Source organism: Parasteatoda tepidariorum, chromosome 7 (genome assembly GCF_982258835.1).
Source record: "Parasteatoda tepidariorum strain Cologne lab strain chromosome 7, Ptep-v5.0, whole genome shotgun sequence".
NCBI lineage: Eukaryota > Metazoa > Arthropoda > Arachnida > Araneae > Theridiidae > Parasteatoda > Parasteatoda tepidariorum.
In genome coordinates this window covers 44,468,281-44,494,957 of record NC_141761.1, presented here as the reverse complement: position 1 = coordinate 44,494,957, position 26,677 = coordinate 44,468,281, and the positions used below count along the sequence as shown (strand labels likewise).

Genomic DNA, 26,677 nt, shown 5'->3' with positions numbered 1-26,677 from the left:
ATTCTAAATTAAAATGTTACTTAAATATAACATAAAAGCACTTAACTAGTTTAAAATATTGAAAACCCTCACCCGATTTCCCGTTCCGATTTCTTATTTAGAACCCTCATGACTTAAGTGAATAATTTTGTTTCTGAAAATAGTTTTGAAGGTAATTGAATTTTAAGTTCTTTTTGTATCTTATTATCTGACATCCGGTAATCATATAACGCAGATATGTGAAGAATTTGTTTTCATTTTTTCCCCTCAAAAGTAGTGTTGATTATTAAAACTAATGCTCACGGCATATTTTGCGAAAGATGTTTTCCTTTTGAAAATTAGTGTTCTTAGATAAGCGAGTTATTAATTTTTGTTGAGAAATTATTTTCTTTTTATTTTCATTGAAATAAAAATGCATGTTTAAGTACAATGAGTTTATATTCTAAAACTGAATCCGTTTTAAAGTTTTTTACTTTTGTGCCTTAGAGGGAAAAATTAATAAAAAATGAACTTGTATTAAGTTACATGTGGTTTTATTTTCAAATAAATGTAGGAAAGATAAATACAGAATTATAAAAAAAATGAATGAAGGAAAAATTGAAGAATGAGGAAAAATGAATTATGAAGGAAGAATATAGCAAAAAAATAAATAGAGAAATACGTAGGGGAAAAAATATTAAGATTTCAAAATCAGTTTAAAATGTTTGTTTTATCAGTGGCAAATAATACAAAATGAATTAATTTCTACGCTTCATATAATAATTCTAAGGTTTTATGATAAAAATATAACTTGTTTAAATCGATATTACTTAAAACAACTAGTTTTAAAACTTAATTGCCAAAAAAAATATGAAGTGAAGCAAAATAGAATTGGTTACAGTTAATCAATAAAAAATGACAACCTAAATAAATTTATTCTTTAAACTGAATCCTCGGAAAGTTTTATCTTTTACATTATGTTTGGCATCAAGTTTCGTATATTGAGATGGTATATTTAATACAATTTTTTACTAAAATAACTTTATCTCATTCAAATTGGTTTTCATCTTTTCACAAATGCAAATTGTAAATCGATATGTAAATTGTATTCGATATGCACACCGAAAATTGATCTGCAAATTATAAAGTGCTTGATTTTGACAGAGTAGTGTGTGGGCTTTGTGCTATTAACTTTAATCCAGTGTACTTTAATTTATTGACAAGAAAAGTTGGTTTAAGATCAGTTCAAACTATATTTTCATTTAAGATACAAAAATGAGTATGAGTAAATCTGTGAAAAATTGTTTTATTTTGCAACGATATTCAGCTAGTAAGTAATAATTACTGAAAAAGAAGGTACCGTGAAACCCCTCTCAACAAGTGACCAGAAGTCTTATACAAAAAAGCACTTTGAGATTAATAATTAAAGTGTAAATATATTTTTAATTTTTTTGACATTGGAAATATGAAGTTATAAAAATACTCAAGATATATATGCTGATACCAGCGATTATACGCCGTTAGAATTTTGATTCTTAAATTAAGGTAAAATAGCCGGCAACAGTCTGTCCATAGAATTAACCGTAAAATGTACGCTTAGGAGCACTTCTCAGATTTACGGTTTTGATTACCTTAAGAAATTAGGAAATACTATCCTTTTTTGTGATAATCAACTTCGTGGTGCTGCCATCTGTGCGTGAAAGTGGGAGTTTACTTTTCTAATAGTCCATGATCAACAATTGGGGAGAGAAGGACATTGGAAACTCTTCATTTGTTGAAGGAATGGAACTGGTGTCAACTCTGGAATTCAAACCCCCATACAGTTGGCCATGAGATGAACTCTTATTATCCCTCTTAGCTACAGTAAGTACCCAGCTGCAAGGGACTAAGTGGCCTCATATTGTGGGCTTAGGTTGGTGCGGAAAAAATATCTGGTTGTTGGACCGTATAAGGTGGAAACAGTCAATAAACGATTTTTCTCACAGTTAATATTATGGTTTGAATAGCATCTTTTTAATGGTTATTTGACTGTTTTGGTTGAATATGGTAAAATAACATTTAATTTAATTGTTATTTAACCATTTTTTTTAAAAGAAATTTCTAACAATGTAGAATGTTTGACAGCATCAATTTTAGGCCGAATCAATTTAATGAAAATCCTGTGCTTCATCAAAAAATTAAATTTGGTAAGTCGACAAATCAGGTAAGGAATGAATCATTGACCCGGGAATCAACGAAAAAGAAAATCAACATTACAGCGAGTCAACGAAAATGAGTTAATCACCAAAACAGCCAATAAATGAACTAATTCCTAAACATGCTATCTCAATTATTTTTAATTTTCTGGTTCATTGGCTCATTGATTTATTCATTTATTGATTCACTAATTCCTTGTTTCGTTGACTCATTGGATTTTCACTAATCAATTTATTACATTGATACTATATTTTATTTTTTCCTTGACTTTCTAATTCGCTTGCTGCTTATTCGTTGATTGGTTTATTTATTAATTCCCCTGTATTTGCTGATTCATTGCTATACTGATTCATTGATTTAGTCATGAATTCGTTTTATGAGCACGATTTCGTTTTGTGTTGATTATGTAATTGCGTTACGTACTCTTATAGCTGTAGTAATTACGTATTTTCACTGAAGATTACGATAAGAGATCAAAATAAAATTTTAATTCAGATTTTTCTTAACCTTGAATTAACACGAAATTACTGATGCATTTCAACGCTTCGCACATTTACCATCGCTAAAAAAGGTTTTTTCTATTTACAGTAATATTTATAAAACATTGAATTATATTTCAAACACATAATTTGATTCATTGTTTAACAAAAAGATTTGTGTAAGGTGATGATAGTCATAACACATATGTTGTCCAAAATAAAACTTTGAAAAACAACTCCAAAAGCATGAAATGTTAGAAAAGAAAGCGTGCAGTATGTTCAAATATGAAATTATGCAGTATAGTCTAATATGGAAGAATGTAATAAGAAACTACTTTAGAGCTTGAAAGAAAGAACTTCATAAAGTTTCAAAAAACAGAATGAATTTAAATGTTATGTCCTGGAAGTTTTAAGTTAAAATTTAATTTAAAACCATATACGTGTTTCTTTTGTACTGGAGCAATCTTATCTTGAGCTTCGAAATTAATAATTTTCTCTAAACATGAACAGTTTCTTTTATTCTTAAAAGAGCTTAGATTAAGACGCTTTCAATCTCATCATCCTTTTCAGCAACTTAATTAAATTTGGAATAGTTAAAAAGTTCAAAGGGAAAGCAATTAATCTTGTGTCGTCAGTTCGAGGAAAAAAGTGTTTAAGGTTGCGAGAGCTAATTACTATTCTCTTTTTTTAGGTAGCCGCTGTGAGTTCATCTTAAGTACTTAAAGTTTTTTTCTATATTTATTTATTAAAGAACTGGGGTAAAGCACATTTTATTTGCAATTTAATCAGATTTTACAAGGCTGGATTCTGTATTTAAAAGTGAAATAGAAAGGATTAATTGAAATGTTTTCGCGAAAATAGCATTGTTTATGTCACATATTTAATAAAAAGGGCATTAAAAGTCCAATCGATCTAAACAAATCAACAGAATAATAAAAAAATTCCTTATATAAATAAGGAGAATTAAAGTTTAATTGCCATAAAAAGTTTGCTCGGATACCAATGCATTTTCATTTGCGATTTTGCTTTTTAAATTTTTATTTAGTTTTTGGTTGCTATATGAACTCATTAAATGTGTTTTGATTAGTTACTAATAAGGGAAAAAAATATTTTCTAATAATTTTTTATTTTAAGTTTATGTACTGATTGGTTTTACACAAAGCTTATCAGCTTATTAGCAAAGTAATTAAAACTTTGTTTATAATTGTAAAATGCCTTAAAATTAGCCTCAAGTCTTTAGTTAGGAAAAATAATCAAAGCTAAAAGTAACTAAAGTAAATGCCATTAAATGTGGAAAAAATTTTTTTTGAAGGAAAACAATAACCAAAGTCTTCTATGAGGGAAGTCTTGATCATTATTCCTGTTTCATTTTTAGCTATAGTAAATCACGTAATGTTTGTTCTATTTAGCTATGCCAGATGAAGGCATTCGAATTTTATAATATATCAAAATGTAATGTGGTAATAGTATTTATTTTCATTTTTTACTTTTATCTTTCTAGTTATTCGTTAAAGAAATTTGGCAACGGTTTATAATCTGCGAAAAACTATATATTTTATAAAGAAGGTCTTAAAAATATTGATCTTAGCAAGACAATTTAGTATTAAAATGACTTTATACCACATGGTGTTAATTTTTAATTATATTTCTTTATTAGGACCAAAGTATTTATATCCTACTTTTAATTCAACTTTTCCTCTTATTGATTGCAGATACCTTTAATCGGAATTTAAGTTTTAAAATATATTTCTGTTTTGTTTTAAAATTTATGATTTAAAATTCGAAATTTAAACTTCAAAAACTAAAAGGTTAAAGGAAAACTATGAGTAATACTGAAGTATATCTCAATCATAATGTAACTAAAAATGTATAAATAAGCGAAATAACTTTTATTATAAAGTTGATGATGGTGGGAGATTCTTCAGTAGTAAAACATGTAGATAACCCTAATTTAGTTATTAAAATAATTATTTTGCATTACATATGCAACAAAACTCGATAAAGTACCTAATTAATTTCATGAAACACAACATCTGGACAACAATTGGTATAAAGTTATCCCTTAAATAACAATTTATAATTGCTTCTGCTTGTGTGCCTTTACAAAGCGATTGTCAATGTTTAAATAGTCTCATTAGACAGAATTTTTGAATATTATGAGAATGATACGCAATTTGATTTAAGTAACCATTTGGACAAATTTATGACATATAAATATCTCATTATTTAAGTCTGGTTAATTTCGTTTATTGACCAAAGGTTAAGGAAATGCAATATAAAAATGCCCTATAATGTATAAAAAATAAGAAAAGTAAAAAATTATCATTTTTGATGCTCTGCTTAAAAAAAAATATTTTAACTAATTTTTTTTCATCGCATTTATTAGTTTATTTTCTTCTAAGTAAACTAATTCTATCAAAAAATTTGATTTCTTGCCATTATTTAGATCACGGATTTCAACAAGAGGGTGAAGATGTTCTTACTTGCTTCTAGCACTTATAGAGAAAAAAAAAATCGAAAAAATAGAAAACCAGGTATTAGTTGGGGTTGAACACTATTAAGTATTATTTAAAAAGTATTTTATGGTTCATGCTTTGTCACTTTTAAATTTTTATACAATTTCAGCAATTGTTTTACTTTTTTTACGTTTGAAATCAATTTTCATGGCGAAAAACAATTAGCATTTTTTTTTTGAATAATTTTTTTGGAATATAATTTCTAGAATTCCCAATATTTGAATTTCAATGCATTCTTGTTGAGTAAGGATTCCATTTTTTTAAAATGGAAATCGATTTAGTTATTTATCAAGGAACTGCTACGTACTTTTACCCATTCTTTTTACTTCAGGTTGATTTTTGATTATGGCAAAGAAAAATATTTCTTAAATTTTAAAATTAATTTGTAGAATTAAAAAAAATTCCATATCAAAGTACAGTAGACAATTAAAGGATTCAAGCAAATTTGTCTGAAAATTTATTAATTTATTCTGTAATTTATTAAAATAGTACACAATTTAAAAGTTTTTTTTAATTTCCAATATTCTGCCTTTAATTAATTTTCTATTTTGTCAAGGCCAATTCGTAGTCAAACATTTCACATTTCAAAATGAATCACCTGAATTTCTTAAAACTTTCAATTTTAAATTATTTTGTAGAGAAGATAAAAAAGTTTATGAAAATTAATTCAGTAATTTTGCAGGAAACAATCTCAAAGCTTACTTTTATTATAAAAAGGAATGCAGAGAAACAAACTTTCTTTAAGCCTTATCAAAAGAATATGGCATTGAAGATCTTCAGTAAATTAGAGAGAGTGCATTAAAAGCAATTTTCTCGGGACATATAGTTGTTTATGCAGATCTATTATGACGTTACAGCGGATCTAAGTCGTAAGAAATATTAATGGCTTGTTTAATGAAAACCTCTTTGATGGAAAGTGCTTTAACTACAGCCATATCTTAAATGGGTGGAAATTATTAAACGGAGAGAGGAGATCATAAATCTAATAGGAACTATTTGAATAGGACATATCTTGCATGTGCTTTTTTATATATAACTCATAAACTTTTTTTAAGCACAGCATGAAGTCCGATGAGAAAAAGTGTAGCCATAATAAATTGAAATCAAACCTTCCTAGTCTTTTGTTTGAAAAAGTTCATTAAGTTAGCGAGATGTTATCTGCATTTTGGAATAATTATTTTTCTTTTCTTCCCAGGATCGTCCATAATGTCATAATATGTAAATTCCGCTTTATGGAAAGACTCACGCGTTTTTTTCCTCCAGTATTTATGAGCACTAGGTGTGTATTCTAACTAAATCCATGACGCAACTGTAATTCTCTTTTTTTTTTCTTCTCACATTTCACGATGAAATTTCTCATTTTGTCCTTCTCATTAAAGGTGATGGAAGCGGTTTCCATCTCCGCGCCCTCATTTTATTTAATGGCATCATTTTAATACCTGTAACTGCAGCCATTCAAAAGTTAGGATAAATCGTTTGATTTAATTTGACAAGTAAGGATTTCATTTATTTAATTATTAATAATATATAATACTTAAACAGTTTAAAACCGCATGTAAATATCTGGAAAAAAGAAATATCCTTATAAGGAAAATAACACTTTCCCCTATTTCATGACGCTGAATCTGGGAGGGAAGTGAACCAAGGGCGCCGGTAGAATAATATAAAAGGGGGTGCAATCCTCTAACAACCCCCCCCGAAAAAAAATTAAAATATTCTGCTATTACATATTGTTCTGTTATTACATATACTTTCATCTGTTAACTTTTTCCAGGTACAATTCTTCATTGTTAGCAAGATATTTAAAAAAAAGTACAAATTTCTTGTACTTGCAAATTTTGCCACGAGAAACTGTATTGATGGCTCTGGCATAGCTACTGATTTGAAACACAAATAACTACAAACAGTAGTTTCGTATACTATCGTTTGTGCACGCTTAACATTGGTATTTATTGTGTTGATGAAGTTGTGAGAAGTCAGTTTGTGTTATACACATTTGTTAAACTAAATAACTAATAGAAAATATAATATTATTTATATTTTATTAAATGAAATTTAAAAATATAGCTTAGATATCTGCCAAGTTTGTGCATGCTCAGTGCGCATAAGAAAAGAATCAAAGATGACTCAGAATTCATTGAAAAAGTTATAAACAGATTTGGACAGCAAACAGGACGATTACAATTCTTGTTTGATTAAACAATTTTTTAATTGTTATGTATCAATAATTACTTATTTGTTTTTCAATAAAAATATGTTTAATAAAAAAAATTTGTAATAAAATTTTTCTGTATCTCTTTAAATGTTTAAAATAAAAGCCAGGGGAGTGCAAGTGCACCCCCCTCCACCTCGCTGCCGGCGTCCTTGAAGTGCACTCAGAAACATAAAATGAGAAAATGATGCAGCTTTCAGGCTTTTATCTGAAGCATTAGGTCATACAGATCAACAATTAAGGATAAACTAGTTATTAACTGCTTATCACAATTAAATATTAACATTTTTCATCCATGTCTTCCACATAAATTTTATACTTTTTTCTAGAAAAATTGCTTATAGTTTTATAACTCTTAGGAATTTCAGCATAAGGATATTTTTATTTATTTTATAGCTTTGATTTTTTTTACAGACAGTTACAAGCAACGCACATATGTAGACAGATAATATTTTTCTTTAGAATTAATAAAAGTTTATGTATTTTTTCGAAAAGAGCTGTTACAATTGTTAAACGAATTGTTAATTTTATGTTTTATATGTTTTTTTTCTTAAATTGAATGTTGAACTGAAAAATACTCTGAGAATTAAATGTGGACAAGCTACAAGCTACCAGAATATGGTAAAATATACCGCGTTTTTACATTTATGGAAATACTAAAAGGCTTGGTAGTTCTTCCGATCCGTTTTGGTGATAATTTTCGTAAAATTAGCAATAAAATAAAGTTTTATAATAAGTGACATGATTTAAAAAAACAAGGAAAAACTTGTTAATTTATCATTACACTTTAAAGCATGGCATAAAACCCATTTATTCGATTAAATTCACTTTTAAATTTTTGTATTTTTTACTAATTAAGGGAAAATAAGGAATATAATTTTGAAAACCAGAATTTCCAACAAACCGACCATATTGATAGGAAAAATTATTTAAGGAATGGCTTAAATACCATAAATTTAGACTTTATTAATCAGAATTATGTTTTTTTTATTTATTTTCACCAGAAATGTCATTAACATGCAGTGCAGTAATTATACAAGAATTTCTTTCACCATGCTCTTCATACTTAAACCAAATTTTATAACAAACAAACCATAAACCAACAAACAACCACTTAAACTTAAAACAAACCACCAAATGTGGAAGCTAGAATTAATCAAATTATTTTTCTCTTAAAGTTTCTGAGCTTTAATAAAAAACATTTAGATTCTCTTTTCACTTCAATTCCAGTTCATTAGAATTTAAATTATTTGATTAAAAATATTGACATAACTTTCTATGCATTGTGTGAGGCACAGCTATTTTACTTCATATGAAATGCAAATGCAAAAATTTATTAAAATAAAATGCCTTCTTCTTCATGGGTCAATAATTGAAGACACATTCATCCAAAAAGTACTAAAAATATTTAAAAGTAAAATAAATGTTTCTCATTTTGCTTGCTACCTTTATTTATTTTAGGAAAAAAATAATCTTAGAGCTCTAAAATGTGCCATTTTTTCGAAGTATTATTTAGAAAATTGAATTGCATTAAAACAATAAAATTTTATCCTTGAAATAAATTATCATATTTTATTCTTTACAATAACTATGAAAACTAATGTAGGGAAGGGGAAAAAGTTTTAAGATCTTAAAACAGTTTATTTTTCTAACAAAAGGGTTGCGTCAAAAAACGTTTCTTTCATATTTTCGTAAAAATGATGCAATTAATATGCATGGAATTAAGGCATAAAATAAGGCAGGAATTAATTGTATGTTCAAAGATGTTTATGGCTCATTCTGAGCGAAATCGACCAATTATGACGCGGACTTTCATGAAAGTTTCTTTGCAAGAAAGGTCTTGATGAAAATTGGCAAAAATTTCTTTTTCAGAATTTCTAGACCAAGATTATGATTAAGAGGTTATTTTGAAATTTATCTCAATTTGCAAAAATGGATCAATTATTGAACTCAGTGTGCAGTTACTTTTTACTGTAATTTGATCCAGAATTTTAATTAGTGTATTCTGAAACTTAAAACTCAGCTTAATTACCACTGTCATATTGTTACAGCAACACAATATAGCACAATTTTTATAAACGTTTTATTTGCTTTATTGGACATTTATACACAACCATATACAACCATGTACAACATTGCACAACCATATATAAAAACTAGTTAAATGAAAAATTTGAATGGATTTAGCTTTGTAACAAAAATGCATGCTAGAATAAACGTTAACAAAAAAATTTAATTAAAAGTTTTAAATAATAATTTGCACCTGTATTCAAAATTTGCATTTATATTTAATTTATGCTCTACCCTAATATTTGCATTTTTGTGCTTCATATAACAATAATATTGTGAAAATTAGAAAGAAGTTGAATTTAAGATTTCATTTTTATGTTTAATTAGCGCTTAAAGTTATAAATATCATTCCGACATAATGTATACTCATATTTGTTTAACTTATGGTTAAACCGTAGACGAAATTAAAAGTAACTCTATAGGAATATTAATTACAATATGTCAAATATTTCAACTGCTGTATACAAACGAAACAATTAATTCTAAATACGACACGAAAGGTGTTACGAAATATTTTAGCAAATGATTGACCTTACTTTTAATTGTGACTTTAGGGCAATACATCCAAGGACAAGACTAGCAAGAGTTTGTTGTAATTCTCTTTATCACTGTTTTCAACTGTTTACGTGAAGTATATTTATTTTTTTTTAAAAATCAGATGATAAAGATGACCGATCCGTGTATTCTCACAAGGTATAGTATCATTATGTGTAATGATTTCTTTATTATCATCAATTTCTTTAGGTAATGATTAGACGCTGGAAACTCTTCATGTGTTGAAGGGAAGAAATATTGTGATAAATATTACCCAGCTTTAAGTTTAAAGAACAATTTTTACCATACTTTTTTTCGCATTGAATTTGTCATCGTTATGAAACTGCTATATTATGTTAAAAAAAGGAAAAAAAACATCACAAATTAATTTTATTAAGTTTTTTAATGTTTTTTTTAAAGATAAAAATATGTATTTTTCTAACGAGAGACAATACTTTTGGAAATTTTGGTGACATCAACCCTTTTAAAGCTCAGATGCTACATAAAACTAGATTCTAGTATTTAGTTGTGATATAAAGTCAGCTGCGACAGTTCATTTCATCGTTGTCAAACAAATAATTGTTTATTGTTTCTACGCATTCTCCCCGGCAGTTTTATGGTTAAATCTAACAGTTCGACTATTAGTAAAATAACATACCTCTAAATTAGAATGAAATTTTCACCAGTTTAAAAATTGTAGCTTCGTTGTTGGTTCTTAAATGGAATAAATATTATGTAATACGTATAAAGATAAAATCAAACCGAATAATGTACAAAAATTAAGTAAAAAAATGTATTATTGCTTGATTAAAAATTAAGCTTGAAACTTTAAAAATAGATAGAAAACCATTTATGATGAATTTTTTTATACTTCATGGTCACAATTTCTTTTTTAACCAATATAATTTTAATGAAATGAGTCTAGAATGGTAAATTCTTATAATAAAATTCAATGCATAACTTAACTTTAAATCATAAAATAAGGTTTTCATGTCTGAAACATTTTGGAATAAAGAATATTGAATATTTCATAAATAAACTGAACTGTCACATTGTTTCTGATGGTACATATATTCACAATGCTTAAAAAGTATGTCAAAATAATCTTAAAAAATAAAGTATAACATATTTGTTTTTAATGGCGGATAAAAAAGAAATAAATTTTCTACAAAAAGAAATTCCCTTTTTCTTAGAAAATATAAAATGTCTTAAAACTTGCACATTCTGAATTGTTCATTTCTTTTATTTAATTTCGGAATAAAGCAGAGGTTGAAAACTACACTCTCAAAGAACAACAGAGAGTAATAATTCTTACTGCAATCTTAAGCAATTTCCTGAAACAACAGACAAACAATTTACAAACAAAATAAATGAAAATAATTGTCTCCCTAAATTTTAATATCCCAACGGATTATCCGTTTCGGTAACTTTTAAAGACAGAATAGCAGAAATCCAACCACGCGAAAGTAACGAATGCTCATGCAATTAATTTTGGCGTTTACTGACGAGTAATTTTGCTGAAAGTTTCATGGAAATAATTTTGGTGTGTCTATTTTTAGGACATCTGATCAGAAAAGCGTATTTACGAATTCCTCGAATTTCTGGTGCGAATTAAGTGAAGCTTATACTAACATTTATATTTGTGTGCTGTGATTTGTATAACATAAGTAAACGGCACTTTTAAAAGTTCGCTAAAGAATTTCACAGACTGTTTAACAAATATATTTTTTTTATAACTTTAAAACTATATATTATAGTAAAAGCTGTATATAAGGAGGGATTAGGAAAACAGAAAAATGCTCGTGATTTACATAAGGTTGGTAAGCGGTACTTTTAAAAATTCTCTAAAGCTTCTCATTGACTTCAAATATTTTTTTATAACTTTAAAACTATATGCAATAATAAAATCCGTATATAAAGAAAGAATCTTAAAGCGGAAAAATACTTGTTAAAACAGATCGCTTAATCTGAATTCAAGATTAGTACAAATAAATAAATAAATTAAAAGTTAGTATAAAAATAAGTTTTGTGATGTGCTTCAAACGATTCTTTATTGAAAAGTGAAGAAAATATTTATCTAACGTTTGTTGTTTAGCTTTGCAAAATTTTGTTTAATTTAATTAAATATAATATATAAAAAGAACCTTAATTAAATAAATTAATTGAAATAATAACTAAAAATAATAATTAAAATAATTTTAAGAATTAAAAATTAAAAATAATAATAGTATTATTATATTATTAATAATTAAAAAATAATCTTCTAAACACCAGAGGGAAAAAAAAGATGAAGACCTAAAACAAGACGGCTAGATCGAGTAGAGAAGTGGTTAAAGGACTTGGGATCTAATAGATGGAAAAATATAGCACTGAATACTAGATCTAGATGGGATAAACTGACTGAGATAGCCTTGGCCTGTAACGGGTTGTAGTGTCTAATAAGAAGAAGAATAACTAAATGCTTTCATATTAGAACCTTTTTTTTCCATTTTTTTCAAAGAATAATGTAATTTCGTTCATTTAGTTTTAGGATCAAACTTTTTTTCTGCATACTACACACATCATAAACAGCTGAACAAAAAACACATAAGCACGCTTTCAAAAAAAAAAAAAAAAAAAAAACCCGTCATAATCGCCGGAAAGGAGCTTTTCTTACATGTGACAATCAAACCGAAATTTTGTCTGCTACAACAATTCAGGTATTATTTTATGCTTCCAAATTGTTAAATCCGTTAAAAAGAGAAAAATATCGCTCTCTAAGAGAGTATATTCTAATATATTTATAGCATTGCACCAAACAAATAATTTTATTTCAGGTGTTATATTTGTTGTGTCATTCAATGACGACTCTTTATACATGGGAGCTATGGTATAATGTAATTACACTACACATTACATAACTTAACTATATGCACTAACATTATTACTCATTACTATTAGTTGATATAGTAATAAGTAATAACATTATATACTTTATTGACTAATTTGCTTTATATAAAAGATGTATATGTAATATTAATTAATGTACTACTTTAAAAAAAGTTGTTTTATGGTTAGTTGACTCTTCGTGATGTTATTAGATAGAGTAATAATGATAAAAGAAGGGATTGAATTTAACATATAAGTCACATCAAAATTTCGTGTGGGCATAATATCGTGTGGTCTAACTATCACGTCGGCAATAAATTACGTAGATAAAAATCACGTAAGAATTAAGCGTATTTTATAACCTTGAGATTTTACAAAGTCGACATTTTCTTCATTAAAGGGTATTTTATTTAAGCGATATTTTGTTTCTACACTGTAAAAAATTTTGGTGAAATAGTTGCCACCATTTTTGGTGTTAAGGTAAGCTAAATACTTTTTTAAGTACAGAACTGTAGTTATCGTGCAAAAAATTGTATAAAAGTGTTAAAATAATAATTGTTTCAAACAATTAGAAAGAATATATTATCAAAACATGCTTGTTTTTTTGAATGAAATGTTTTTGCAATGAAGCCGTAAATTGATTCTAATGCGCGTGGAAATATATTTAGTCAGTAAATTAACAGACAAAAAATGAATAAATAAATAAATGAAACAATAACAATCAAAAAGTAAACAAAAAATATGATTACATGTATTGCATGTAAACCTTTTGTTTACCTTAAAACCAAAATTAGGCGGCAATTGCACACCAAAATATTTTTACAGTCCAAGAGATTTTGTCATAAAACCACAGAGAACATATTTATTCTGTTACTTTAAGCGAATTTAAACTAACCAATTTATAAAAAAATCCACTTTGAGAAAATATCAAGAACATTTTTTAAAAAAAATGTTTTTTGAATAAATGTATTGCAAAAAAAACAAAACAAAGAAAAGTGATGTATTATGGTGCATAGCAATTCATTGAATTATTAACAACATCTATTTAAATTAAATATAGCATGTATATAGCTAATGATTTCAATTAACGAACTCTTTTTCTAGTTTAACTCGAATTATTTAAACTAAAGGAAACATCTGATATTGAAGTTTTTTTTTATTGATTTTCAATATCGAACGATCCCTGGAGAAAAAAATAAATACGGCAGAGATGAGGGCGAAAAGTTCTAGAAAACTTCAACACTTTGACTTGCAAAAATTTAATAACATTCTGCGGCATGAAGTATTGCTGAATTTATAGTACTCACTTTATTTCTGTGAGGCAAAAAGAAATTCTGACTGATGGTGATTTCTTCTTTAGCAGCAAACCTCTTATACCATTTTTCGTAAAACAAATTATATTTAAATTTTATCCTTCTAAGCTATTAAACTGAAAAAGTAAGTGAAGGTAGTATCAAACAAAAATAAACATTTGAGAAAACTAACTTTTAGAAACGTCAAATAAAATTAAAGGTTTCCATTACTTTATGAGAAGCTGGAGACGACTTTATTTCATTTTTGTTTTTCCAAATAAGAGCATAATATGAGCTAGCGACGGTTTAAGAAGAAAATTAAGCTCTAAAATCGAAATATTTGGAAAATTTTGGGCATTTTTTTCAGTTATTTGCTTACAACATCAATAAGGGACGTAAATTTTGCATGCACTGAGCTGCAAGTGCATTGAATTCTGCGCTAGATGAAAACTAAAATTTAGTTTTACCGTTTAGCCCGAATCATAAATCGAAGATGGGCAAATTTTGTTTGTTTCGGCTTATGAAAACCACTACGCTAATTTTCTAACATCTTTGACCCAAAATTACACATCTAAATAAAAAATGTATGGTACAGAAGTTCTAGTCACAGCAGAGAGCATTTAATTTTGAGAAATTTTTTCTCTATTCTTTGGCTAGATACTTGCAAAAATTCAAGAGTAGTTTTTGGTTGGGGAATCATCGAACTTATATAAAACATAATAGTTTATTATAGTCTCGTTATCAACCCACACGTTTAAATCTTAAAAATGAGTATTTTCTGATATTTTATTAATGTAACCGATACAAAATATTATATCAATATCAATGCAATAAAGTGAGGAGCACCAAAAAATAAGAGCAATTTATTAACATAATTTAATTAAGAAGAAAAAGCACAAAACTCAAAACAAAACCCATAAAGAGAGAAAAAAGAAAGACATCATGTACTGACGGTCAACTGGCAACGATTATTTAAAAATAGTTAAGTTGCCAGATTACTAAATATGAAATGAAAACGGGTCCCGCAGTGGACTGATCATTATGACACGGTTCCCAGCAGATCACCGAAATCAAGCATCACTGGCTACGGTCAGTGTGCGGGTGGGTGACCACTTGGATCAGTCTGCGTAGGGACCGAGGGTGTGCGGTATTGGTTCTCTTTAAACTGTGCTACCGTAAAGTGCTCGACTTCGCGCGCCGGTCGTCAGGCCACCGAAGCGGGGGTGCCATCACCTCCGGAGAGTATCAAAATTGTGATGGCATGTCTTTGGATCATCCTCCAGGATGTTTCCCAGACCGTCGCCAATAGCCCATTGTGCAACTCTAGCGCGACGTAAATTAACAAAAACAACAACAACAAGAAAACGGAACTGAAGGTAGTGGAAATTTTTTTTATGGCGTGTTCATACTGAAGTTTAGATTTAAAGTTAAGATCGATCTGAGTGGTTTGTCACCTTGTATTTGCACGAAAATAGATTTTCGCAAGGAAATAACATGTTAAACTAGGTAACATAAAAATTGTAATATCAGTAACAGTTGTAATTTTTAATACAACTCCTTAATACAATGGTATTTTATAGAAATTATTGACGCTTATTATATATATAAATATATATATATCATACCTCAACCTGACATAGCATATTAAAAGAGAAAAGTACTAAAATTATAGACAAACATTTGGATTCTTTGAAATGAAAATCAAAATAAAGAAGGCACGCTTTAATTTCAATATTCGATAGAACAAAAGGAGCTCATTACGCTTTTGCATTCAAAATGGTAAGACAAAAACCTTGTTTTCACGCCGAATTTCCGAAGGAAAACCTCAATTTAGCTCTTTTAGGTCACGGCTGACGTCATTGGTCTTCCAACTTGACGGCACAAGGGTAATCGGAATATTTTTTTTACAGAAATCTCTCAGAATATATTGATTTCGAAGCCTTTCTCACTTCTTTCTACTCCATCGACTCGTTTTCCCTTATCGGCGAAAGCAGTCGTTTTCTTTCTTTTTTTCTCTTTTCGTTTTGGCAACAACAGTGGAAGAAGAATGTGTCCTCGTGTTGATATGCAAGAATATGAGCAAAAGCGAAACCTTCTCTTTCTTTCGATTCTTTTCCTGGATGTCTCATATATCTTTCAGAGTGAGTTATTTTGACGTTGAGAGAAAGAGATATATAAATCTGGAAGTGAGGAATGTTTTTATTAAACAAACTTTTATTTTATTTTGTTTTCATATATTTGCTTGTAAAACTTAACCTATCTTAGAAACATTTTAGTGGCAAGTGCATGTTCAAGATAGGATTGAAATATGAAATCATTTTTAAAAGATAAAATGGGAACATTATTTCACTAATTTGGGTAAAATCGCATTCACTTCCAAGTTTTTCCAATTTTTCTGTCCATTTCCACCATATTTTTTCTCGTTTGACGAACTAACCTGTAGCATAATTTGATCCCTACCATTTAAGTTAACTTAAACTACAAATATTTTTAGAAAAACGGGCTTAATGAGATTACGACTACTAATGTTCAACTCCGTAGCCTTGTAATTTTGAACCACTCCAGAAGACAAGGAAACTCCTTGATCAGTGCCCCCATAGGTATTGATTTGTTATGGGAACATGGAGGACTTTGCGACTCGACAGATTTAACGTACATCAGTCACCATTTACTACACGGGGAGTCTTCTTGGTTTGCTGATTCAAAATAAGCGTGGTATTGTAAGGATCATCATAATACCAATAGCCATCTTAGTTTCAATTATTAAACCTTAATTAATCTATAATGGTCACATAAAAGATTCGTTTGGTTTGTTGAATCAAAATAAGCGTGGTATTGTGAGGATCGTTATAATACTTATAGCCGTTTTAGTTTCAATTATTAAGCCTTAATTAATCTATAATGGCGATCTATAATGGCTAGATTAATTTAGTTTGTTGATTCAAAATAAGCGCGGTATTGTGAGGATCGTCATAATACTAACAGCCATCTTAGTTTCAATTATTAAGCCTTAATTAATCAATAATGGCCACATGAAAGATTAATTTAGGTTGCTGATTCAAAATAAGCACGGTATTGTGAAGATCATCATAATACTAACAGCCATCTTAGTTTCAATTATTAAGTCTTAATTAATCTAAAATAGCCACATGAAAGATTCGTTTTTTTATGACTCAAAATATAAGAGCGATATCGAGAGGATTACGGCCGTAGTACTGAAAGCCACCTTGATTGATATTATTGTACTTAATATTATCTAGCAAATATATATATTTTTTCATTCGGTTTAAAAAATTAAATGGTTTATTGACAGTAAAATGATTCTTTCATAATCAAATAATCTCTAAAAAAAATAAAATAATATTTGAAATGTCTCTTTAAACACATCGTATATTTGTTAAAACAATGAAATACATATCTGATAAAAATAATTTGGAAACGTTTTATAGAATGAAAAAAAAAACAATTTAAAGAAAAGTAAAAGGCATCTGAAGACAACGTTTAGCTACTTAGATTTAAGATTAAAAGTAAAAAAAAACTATTAGCAGCAATTTATAAAATTTTTTATCGTCAAAAAATGAAAGTATGTTATTTTATATCGTTTCACATTATTATAAACCAATATCGATAAAAACTACCAGCCAGTTTTCAACAAACAATTATTGATTTTACATTGGAGTGTAATCAGCTTGCCTGTTACAGCAATAAAATACAGGTAAAATTCTCTAAATACTTTTATTGTTAGAGTTTGTAAATTAAAAAGAAACAAAATTTTTTCTCCTATCCTTTCAGAAAGCTCTTTGCTAAAGAATATTAATGAAATGGACGCTTTTAAAATGAAGGCTAAGCTAGGATTGGATTTAGCTCGTTAAAGATACGATGTTTCAAAGAACTCATTACTACTTTCAGAAGTTCTCAAAACACCTTGGGGCTTTTTTAAAGTCTTTACTCAGACAAAGCAATTAAAACGAACATTTTTATCCTGAAGTCCGGAAAGAATTTCTTTTTTCTGTTATTAAATTGGGAGTGTAAGATGAATTTTTAAATTATGAGGTGTTTCAAATAGCAAATTATTGGGATTAGTATTTGTGTTTAAATGGATTTGTTTATGTAATTATTTCACCAATAAATTACATTAGTTTATATGCAACCTATTGAAGGCAAAAAACACAACTAATTTTATCAGTTTAAATTGTAATAAATGGATGATCAAATTTCACGAAACTTTTTTCGTTTTTGGCGAAACTGTTTCCTGGTATATACTCCGAGCAAAACTCATCACTTCTTCGAGGAAACGAACTTCTTTAAAATTAAAGAAATGTTTCGTTATCCTACTTAAAAAAAAACTCCTAACGCCTAATGTATCTAACTTTTTTATGAACCATTTTATCTTGTGCATCATATTGGTAGATCAATGTCACCCAAACAAAACGCAAGAGGGACAGATTAAATAGAGAGAAAAGTTACATGCATGCTCTAAACGGGATTCAAACCCAAGCTCTCCCTGGCACGAAACCAATTTCTTGACCACCATACAGCCTGTCGGCTAGTTACATCACTTTATTTTCAATCATCTAGTCATCATTCTAGTTTCATAATTCTAGTTAACAATCTCCCATTATGCACTGCAATGAGATTCCAAGTTGAGGAAACATTTTCGTCAAGTATTTAAGAATTCGCTTTGTCACAAATCATGTGATATCGCGGCAAAATAATTCTCAAAATTAACGAAATACAGCTCTAGGACTACTAAATCATCGAAAGTGAGAGTTTTCCTTCCGAGAGTGCATCTGTATAAACAGATCTAAGTACTTAAAACGTTTACAAATGTTGTAATTTCAAAAATAACCGTTTTCCATAACTCAGCCCTTTCTCAACTCCCTTACTTTGATGCATAAAAGCAATCTGTGTTTTCAGAAAACAGATAATAAAGTAGCACATTTCCAGAAGCGCTTTTTGGTTTTTAAGTTTAAATCGTAAGAATTTTGAATAAATAATGATATTAAATATACATTGTGCATAAAAAATTTATACTGTAAGCTAGTTGAAAATTCCGTTTCTTTGCAAATGCCAATAACATTTTTCAATGCGCCAGTGAGATAATTGAAAAAGCATTCAATTAGCCAAATTCAAAGAGTTCAACACGAGTTATTAGGTTTATTGGAATCAACTTATATCCATTTAGGCTAGTAAGAAGATAAGCAAAAAATTCCTCAATTCGGCTGAATTTGTTAAGGCTTATTGCATAACAGCTTTTTTAAGGGTATATTTTTAAGCAGCCACAAACTTGTTACTATAAGATTATTAGACATTCACTGTTGCGTAAGGCATTCGATGACGGAAAATAAAAATTTCAATTCTTAACCCTTATCACTTGGCATAGCTTCCAGCTTTCGAAAAAAGTGCGCTCGATTCTCATAGGACGTGGGCCTGGTTGATATTGATAAAATTCTGATTGTTAAGCAGTATTAGGTGATAATAAGCGATTATCAATGAACGATAACAATAATAATGATCAATAAATGATTTTTCTCCCAGTTAACAGTTTGAACAGTATCCTCTATATAATCATTCAACTATTTTGGTAGAACATGTTAAAATAACAATTAAATAAATTGTTTTTTATCCATTTTTTCCAAGAAATTTCTAAAAGTGTAGGTAACATCTACTGTGAATAATTGCAATAATACTTAATAAACCAGCCACCACAACAATAGTGACCTTCCCTCAAATTCAAGTTGAACTATATTACTGAATATGAGAGGGTTTAACTTGTAGGATAATATGTTTTGACATGGTTTGTGTAAAGTTTGCAGCAACTTTGTATGATATTTGGGATCAGAAAGTTCCAAATTTTTTAACTACGTGTATGTGCACATTATTCATAACAAATTTTTTTTATTTTTATTTATTTGTTTTAAAAAAGAATTACTGTTTTTTTATTTACTATTTATTTATTTATTTATTATTTTTTTTCCGCTTTTCTTTTTACTTTTGACAGCTTTTAAAATTATTGCGTATCGGAATGTTTACTAGCAATTTATAATATTGTAAACATTACAATGAATATTTCGGAATATTCCTTGTAATGCCTACAATACACATGTTAAGAAAGTATGCATTTCTCAACATGTGTATTTTTTATATGCTAGATTTCCCTCAGACAAGAATAGTTGGAAGAATTGTTATTAAATAAATTTGAAAAATATTATGATTTAAATTCCAGTTTTCTAATGTGCTGTAACGTAGAAATTTGATTATTATTGAAAATATCAAATATTAAATTATGTATTTAAAAGATAAAAATTTTTATGTAAATAATTTTGATTAAACTCTGTAATAAATACATTTATTTAGAGTCCATCAACTTTAAATATTTATGATGAATAGTCAAATTTTTTTAAAAAAAAATTTAAAATTTTGTGAAAAAATTAAGTTTAGTTAAGCGAAGGGTTTGTAGTGTATTTATTAATTGGTAACCTTAATTAAATGAAGCAAATTAAACCGTATGAGTAGTAGAAAAATCATCCTTCTTGAATGTACAAATATTTAAAACAATGTTATCGGCTCCTTTCGAACGCATACATTACTTATTTTTAATTAAAAATGATATAAAAATATTTTTTTTCGGAAAATAAATTAAATGATACAGTTAGAATAAGAGTAAAAATAAAGAATATAAAAACAGAACTACAGAAGATAAAAAGGTGGATAAAGATGGATGGATGATGATAAAAATTCATTTTTGCAAAAAAAAATAAAATTTGTATTTTTTTAAACCGGTTTCTTTTTAGGATCAAACAGCGTCATCAAAATAAAATAACTAAAACTTATTTTTTAAACAAAGTAATATCGGCACTTAAACTACATACACCTTTTCACTTAAAATGTTTTATTATTCGAACTTCCGCTTTTAAGGGTTAAGTTTTTATAAATAAAGAGAATAGTGCATCATTTTAAATTCAAGGTGTGTAGATTTCTGTCCTAATATGAGGTCAAAGAGGTGAGGGATTCGAAATCTGATCTAAGACAAAACAGGATTCCTAAAACTTGAATCAGCAGAATGCTTGAAAGTATTACCTGTTGGATTTTAATTTCAACATTCGTCGTATTTTCATACTCTGTCATTGTTTATCCAACTAATACGGATAATGGTATGTAAACAGTAATGTGTGTTTTTATAACATTACATATTTTTCATTAAATTCAGCAATATCGGCATATTTCTTTATCTCCGTATATTGTAAAATATTTGTTAGAATTTGGAACACGAGTTTTCCTCAAGTGTGCATTGTTGTATGATAAAAAATATATTGGTTTGCTAGATGATATTCAAAAGCAAACAATGATTGAAAATAAGGAAATGATTGCAGAACTACTTCAGATAGAGAATATTTTGCTCGGAATAGGATGTTATTTCTCTTATTTTGAAATAATACTTTAGACTACGCATGGTATTGCAGAAAATTATGTCGGTATCAAAAATCAATCGCATAGTTGCAAGATGAGTTAATTTCAATATATTTTTGTTTACAAAATATAATTGCAGAATTTTCTTTTCTTTTAATATACTTTTATGATTGGTACATATAGAAAAAAGCTAATATTTTCTGCTTATGTTATAATATTTTCTATAAAAAAATCATTTTTTTCAACATTCTGATTCATCAATCTTAGTATCGTTGTTGAGCAGATATTATTCATACTTGTTATTATTTCATACAAAATGTTAATCGCTTAAATTAAAAAAAATCACTAAATTGTTGAAATAAAAAAGAACACGATTTTTTGAGAAACGGTGGTACTTATGGCGGTTCTTTGAAATTGCCTTCCAATTTGTTAATTTTATTGTTGGAGGAAAAAGGGTATAATAAGAAGATAAATTAAGTTACGGAATAAATCATCTCATTTTGGCCATAGCGTATTGTACAGCAATTGATTACTAAAATTAATTTCACATAATTTGCCCTTTCATCATTAATTAGTTATTATTTTTATTAAACAATTTCTTCAATAATTTTTTAAACCATTTCTTCTTTGTGTACTTAATGCACCCTTCTTAAATTTCGTGCTCAATTGAAAACTTCCATTTTGAAATACTAAGAAGAAAAGTGTTAAATTTTAATGAATTATTTGTAATTAAATTTTTGTTCAGAAACAGTTTTAGTAAATATATTTTGGAAATATAGCATAAATTTATGTTTTACATTTATTTGTTAGCATTTTGAATTGCATTTCAATAGTTTACGAATTTTATGGTATTTACAAATAAAGCAAAAAAAATTAAATTTTTTTATCAGTTTCCCAACAGTTTACATTAGTATAAAAACGTTTACATTTTCCAGAGTATTTTTAAGTAAATGTATATTTTTTTTTTGCTGCAGGATATTGTGAATATGACAATGGTATATTGATACCCGTAAACGACTTTGCATTCGATGTTGAAAAATGTGTAACAATTGAATGTAAACCAGGAGAAATCGTAAAAAGAGGGTGAGTTAATTTTAATTATGTAAAGTACGGAATTAATTAATGATATTTCACTTAGAATTTCTTAAACGCTATAGCTTTTACTGAAAAAAGAATAACAACTCTTAAAATTTCATAAAACGCTTTTTTTTTCATGCTTAATAGCCTACTCTCTATAATGGTGCTTTTAACTATAATTTCTTGAAAAGTTGTTTCAAACTTGCTGTTGTTCCTTATCCTCCAGTTGTCCGACAAAGTCAGACAAGATCCAGCAGGCTGTTGACCCTCAAAAAGTCGATGACAAGAAGTGGAGTAGCGTATAAGTCCTCCTTGGAAAGGCCCAAGCTGTTCGGCTGAGGCCTGCTGGGCTTCGCATTAGACTGCATAAATATTTCTTCCTTCAAAGTACGAGAGACTATTCAAACTTAAGTGTTTAATTGAGTCGAATTTCTGTTCAAGTGAACAATGGTATCGCGGTAAACTTAACATTGTATTAAGTTGCCGCAAACCAGAACCATAATAATTCTTTACCTGCATTCTAACCGGGTATGCAAAACAATATGAAATGTAACTGGTGACTTTAGTACAGTTTTCGTTTATGTCGTTTATGTGGTAACGGTTTACCGGAAATTCTGGTTCTTAAAAATATATTTCTGACTACCACATATTTCGTAAAAAATAAAAAAACCTGTATAGTAAATATTATCGAAACAATGGTTTTAACCCATGGTCTAAGGAATCTTGATAAAATCCGCAAATGTTTCAAATTTTATTACATGTAAGACCATATTTCATTGTTTGTTTTACCAAAATCATTACCAAAGCTCTTCGGTAAAAATTACCGAGCTTTTTGGTGTTCCCGTTAAACCAGAAGCACGGTAAACTTTACCATATTTTGTTAGTTTGACCATGTTTTCTTTTCTTAGTGTGCTTTCACCTATCTGAAGCTTCAAAACACCCCTGTTGATTTAACCCAACCCCAGTTCTCCAAATCTCCTTTAACCACACAGCCATTGTGCGTTTTAGTACATACATAAAATTTTATTTTACATTGTAACATTTATCACATTATTGGTAAATATCGTAACTATGATATGAACTGTCACAAATTTGTAATGCGCATTGCATTATTTTTAATTCTATTTCTACAATCTATTTTTTTCAGTGATGGAACGTAACTATTATTTTTTACTTAGTTCATGTTATTATTTGAAAAATTGACATATAAATTAGATAAAAGTTCCAACTCTTATAGTTTTTCTTATGAAATCTTTATTATTAAAAAAATACTTTTAAATAACACAAAATATGAAAAATATAAATTGCGTCTTATGCAAACTAAGCTATCATCATAAAAAAAATTAGCGTTCTATTACCTTGAAGGCGAGTTAAATTTTTTAAAGCGTGCATGATTCTATCTAAATAAAAATGTTACAATCGTTCTAGATTTCAATTTTTATGATAATAAAATTTTCTAGAAAATAAACCATAATTTTGGTAAAAAAATATACACTAACAAACCGTTGTCTCTGTGTTGAAATTTAAGTAAATTGTTTTAAAAATTTCAAAGATATTTGTTTTTAAGATGTCATTTTAGTTTTGTTTTTCGTTTAGTTTAGTTCACATTTTTATTCTTTTCATGATAAAATGTCGCTTTTCTTTCATTTCAACGAGTTGTTGATATTTTATTAATATGGTCTTCAGAAATAAAAAAAAATGCATTTGCATTTTAATGCTGTATTTCATGACCTGTACAACATATTTCGTTTTCAAACTTACGATTTTGTTCTGCTTTCTACAAAACCTATAACAATTCAATGTCACAGTTTTCCTTGCATATTTTATTATTTAACATTCTATATTTTTTGCACAAAATAACTTTTGATTAAATTAAATGAAGCATATTTTTCAAAGAAAGGTTCTTAAAGTGAAAAAAAATATATTGGAGATTATTTTAGATATGCTTTTTAAACATAGTTTTGCTACAAAATATGATAGTTTGGTAAAACTGGTATTAGCTCGTAATAAAACTAACGCAATTTAAATTTCTTTTTTGAAATTTAATAAATTGAAAAAAAGTTAAAAGAAAATTAATCTAAAATTGAAATTAATCCAATATTTTTCAAAGAATTGTTATTTAATGAAAAAAATTATTTCATTTATGCTTTTTTTATAGAAAAGGAATTTCACTACAAAATAATTAAGATATTTAGATAAAAACAATATCGGCTTTATAACAAGTTATATTTAAAATAATTATTTAAAATTTGAATAAAATACAATAAGTTGAATTAAACTGTAAACTGTATTAATACTACAAAGAAAATTATTACACATTTCTAGAAACATAAATGTGCTGTAACATTTGCCTACAAATTTATATTTTTGTAACATTTGCTACATTGTGCATAGCATTTGCCTACATTTAAGTATAACAAAGAGAAATTTTGTATAGATTTTTTATCCAAATATCTTTTAAAATGAACTGAACTGGCTTTGTTTTGAAAAAAATCTTAGCTTGATCAAATAGTCATGTTCAGAAAATTTATATTCATGTGATTTTTTTTTAATATTTAATTTATGCTCCATTAACACATTTTTTCTTTAAAATTTCATCAGATGTGCTGTGATGGCTGCTCCTTTGCATTTTGGTCTAAATTGTACTCTTGTTCGAGGAAAAGGAATCAGAAACTGCTGCCCTACTATTCCGAAGTGCAAAGTTATTTATAAATTTCCAGGAAATAATTCCTACCCTAAGAATTGGATAATTGAAGACGATGGCACTGCTACCATCATTTATCCTCGACTGATTCCGCAACTTGCTACAACTGAAAGCCCAACCAAAGAAGACGTGACAGTGGAAATCGCAACTGCAGAAGGCATGACCGAGGATGACCTAATCGAGGACGGCAGAACCGAAAAAGGAGCAACTGAAGAAGATTCAACTGATGATGAAGACGATGGCACTGCTGCCATCATTTATGATCGACTGATTGCGCAACTTGTTACAGCTGAAAACACAACCAAAGAAGACGTGATAGTGGAAATCACAACTGCAGAAGGCATAACCGAGGACAACAGAACCAAAAAAGAAGCAACTGAAGAATATTCAACTCATGATGAAGACGATGGCACTGCTGCCATCATTTATCCTCGACTGATTCCGCAACTTGTTACAGCTGAAAACACAACCAAAGAAGACGTGACAGTGGAAATCACAACTGCAGAAGGCATAACCGAGGACAACAGAACCGAAAAAGGCGCAACTGAAGAAGATTCAACTGATGATGAAGACGTTGGCACCGCTGCCATCATTTATCCTCGACTAATTCCGCAACTTGTTACAGCTGAAAATACAACCAAAGAAGACGTGTCAGTGGAAATCACAACTGCAGAAAGCATAACCGAAGATGATCTATTCGAGGACGACAGAACCGAAAAAGGCGATAATGAAGACGATGGCACTGCTGCCATCATTTATCCTCGACTGATTCCGCAACTTGTTACAGCTGAAAACACAACCAAAGAAGTCTTGACAGTGGAAATCACAACTGCAGAAGGCATAACCGAGGACAACAGAACCGAAAAAGGCGCAACTGAAGAAGATTTAACTGATGATGAAGACGTTGGCACCGCTGCCACCATTTATCCTCGCCTAATTCCGCAACTTGTTACAGCTGAAAATACAACCAAAGAAGACGTGACAGAAGAAATCACAACTGCAGAAGGCATAACCGAGGATGATCTATTCGAGAACGACAGAATCGAAAAAGGCGCAACTGATGAAGATTCAACTGATGATGAAGAAACAGCTAACAAAACTATCGATCCTCTTTTGAGTGAAATCAATCGAAAAGCTAGAAACTATCCTCTGTTATAAAAAAAGCTAAAAATACTGAATTTATAGATCAGATGTATCATAACAGGTACATAAAATAATACGAAGTGTTTGAAAAAAAGTCGTTAAAGGTTTTTTTTTGTAAATTTTATTGTTATAAAAAAAGCTAAAAATACTGAATTTATAGATCAGATGTATCATAACAGGTACATAAAATAATACGAAGTGTTTGAAAAAAAGTCGTT

General features: G+C 28.4%; 2 protein-coding genes across 4 annotated transcripts in view; one reads left to right on the top strand and one right to left on the bottom strand.

The window, feature by feature from the left end:
• Window positions 1-26,677, bottom strand: part of amon (prohormone processing protease amontillado) — a 276,980-nt gene that overhangs the window by 107,693 nt on the left and 142,610 nt on the right. The gene's annotated exons all lie outside the window — the stretch shown is intronic.
• LOC107452672 (uncharacterized) lies at window positions 9,972-26,585 on the top strand. 3 transcript variants are annotated; one of them, XM_071183525.2, is made up of 3 exons: window positions 9,972-10,124; window positions 22,510-22,618; window positions 25,214-26,585. In XM_071183525.2, exon 3 carries the CDS (start codon window positions 25,224-25,226, stop codon window positions 26,472-26,474), a length of 1,251 nt encoding a protein of 416 aa, XP_071039626.1. In that variant the 5' UTR covers window positions 9,972-10,124; window positions 22,510-22,618; window positions 25,214-25,223; the 3' UTR covers window positions 26,475-26,585. The 3 variants fall into 3 exon arrangements, with proteins under 3 accessions (XP_071039626.1, XP_071039625.1, XP_015924708.1); XM_016069222.4 differs by lacking the exon at window positions 9,972-10,124 and adding an exon at window positions 20,952-21,279; XM_071183524.2 differs by lacking the exon at window positions 22,510-22,618 and having other exon boundaries at window positions 10,012-10,124.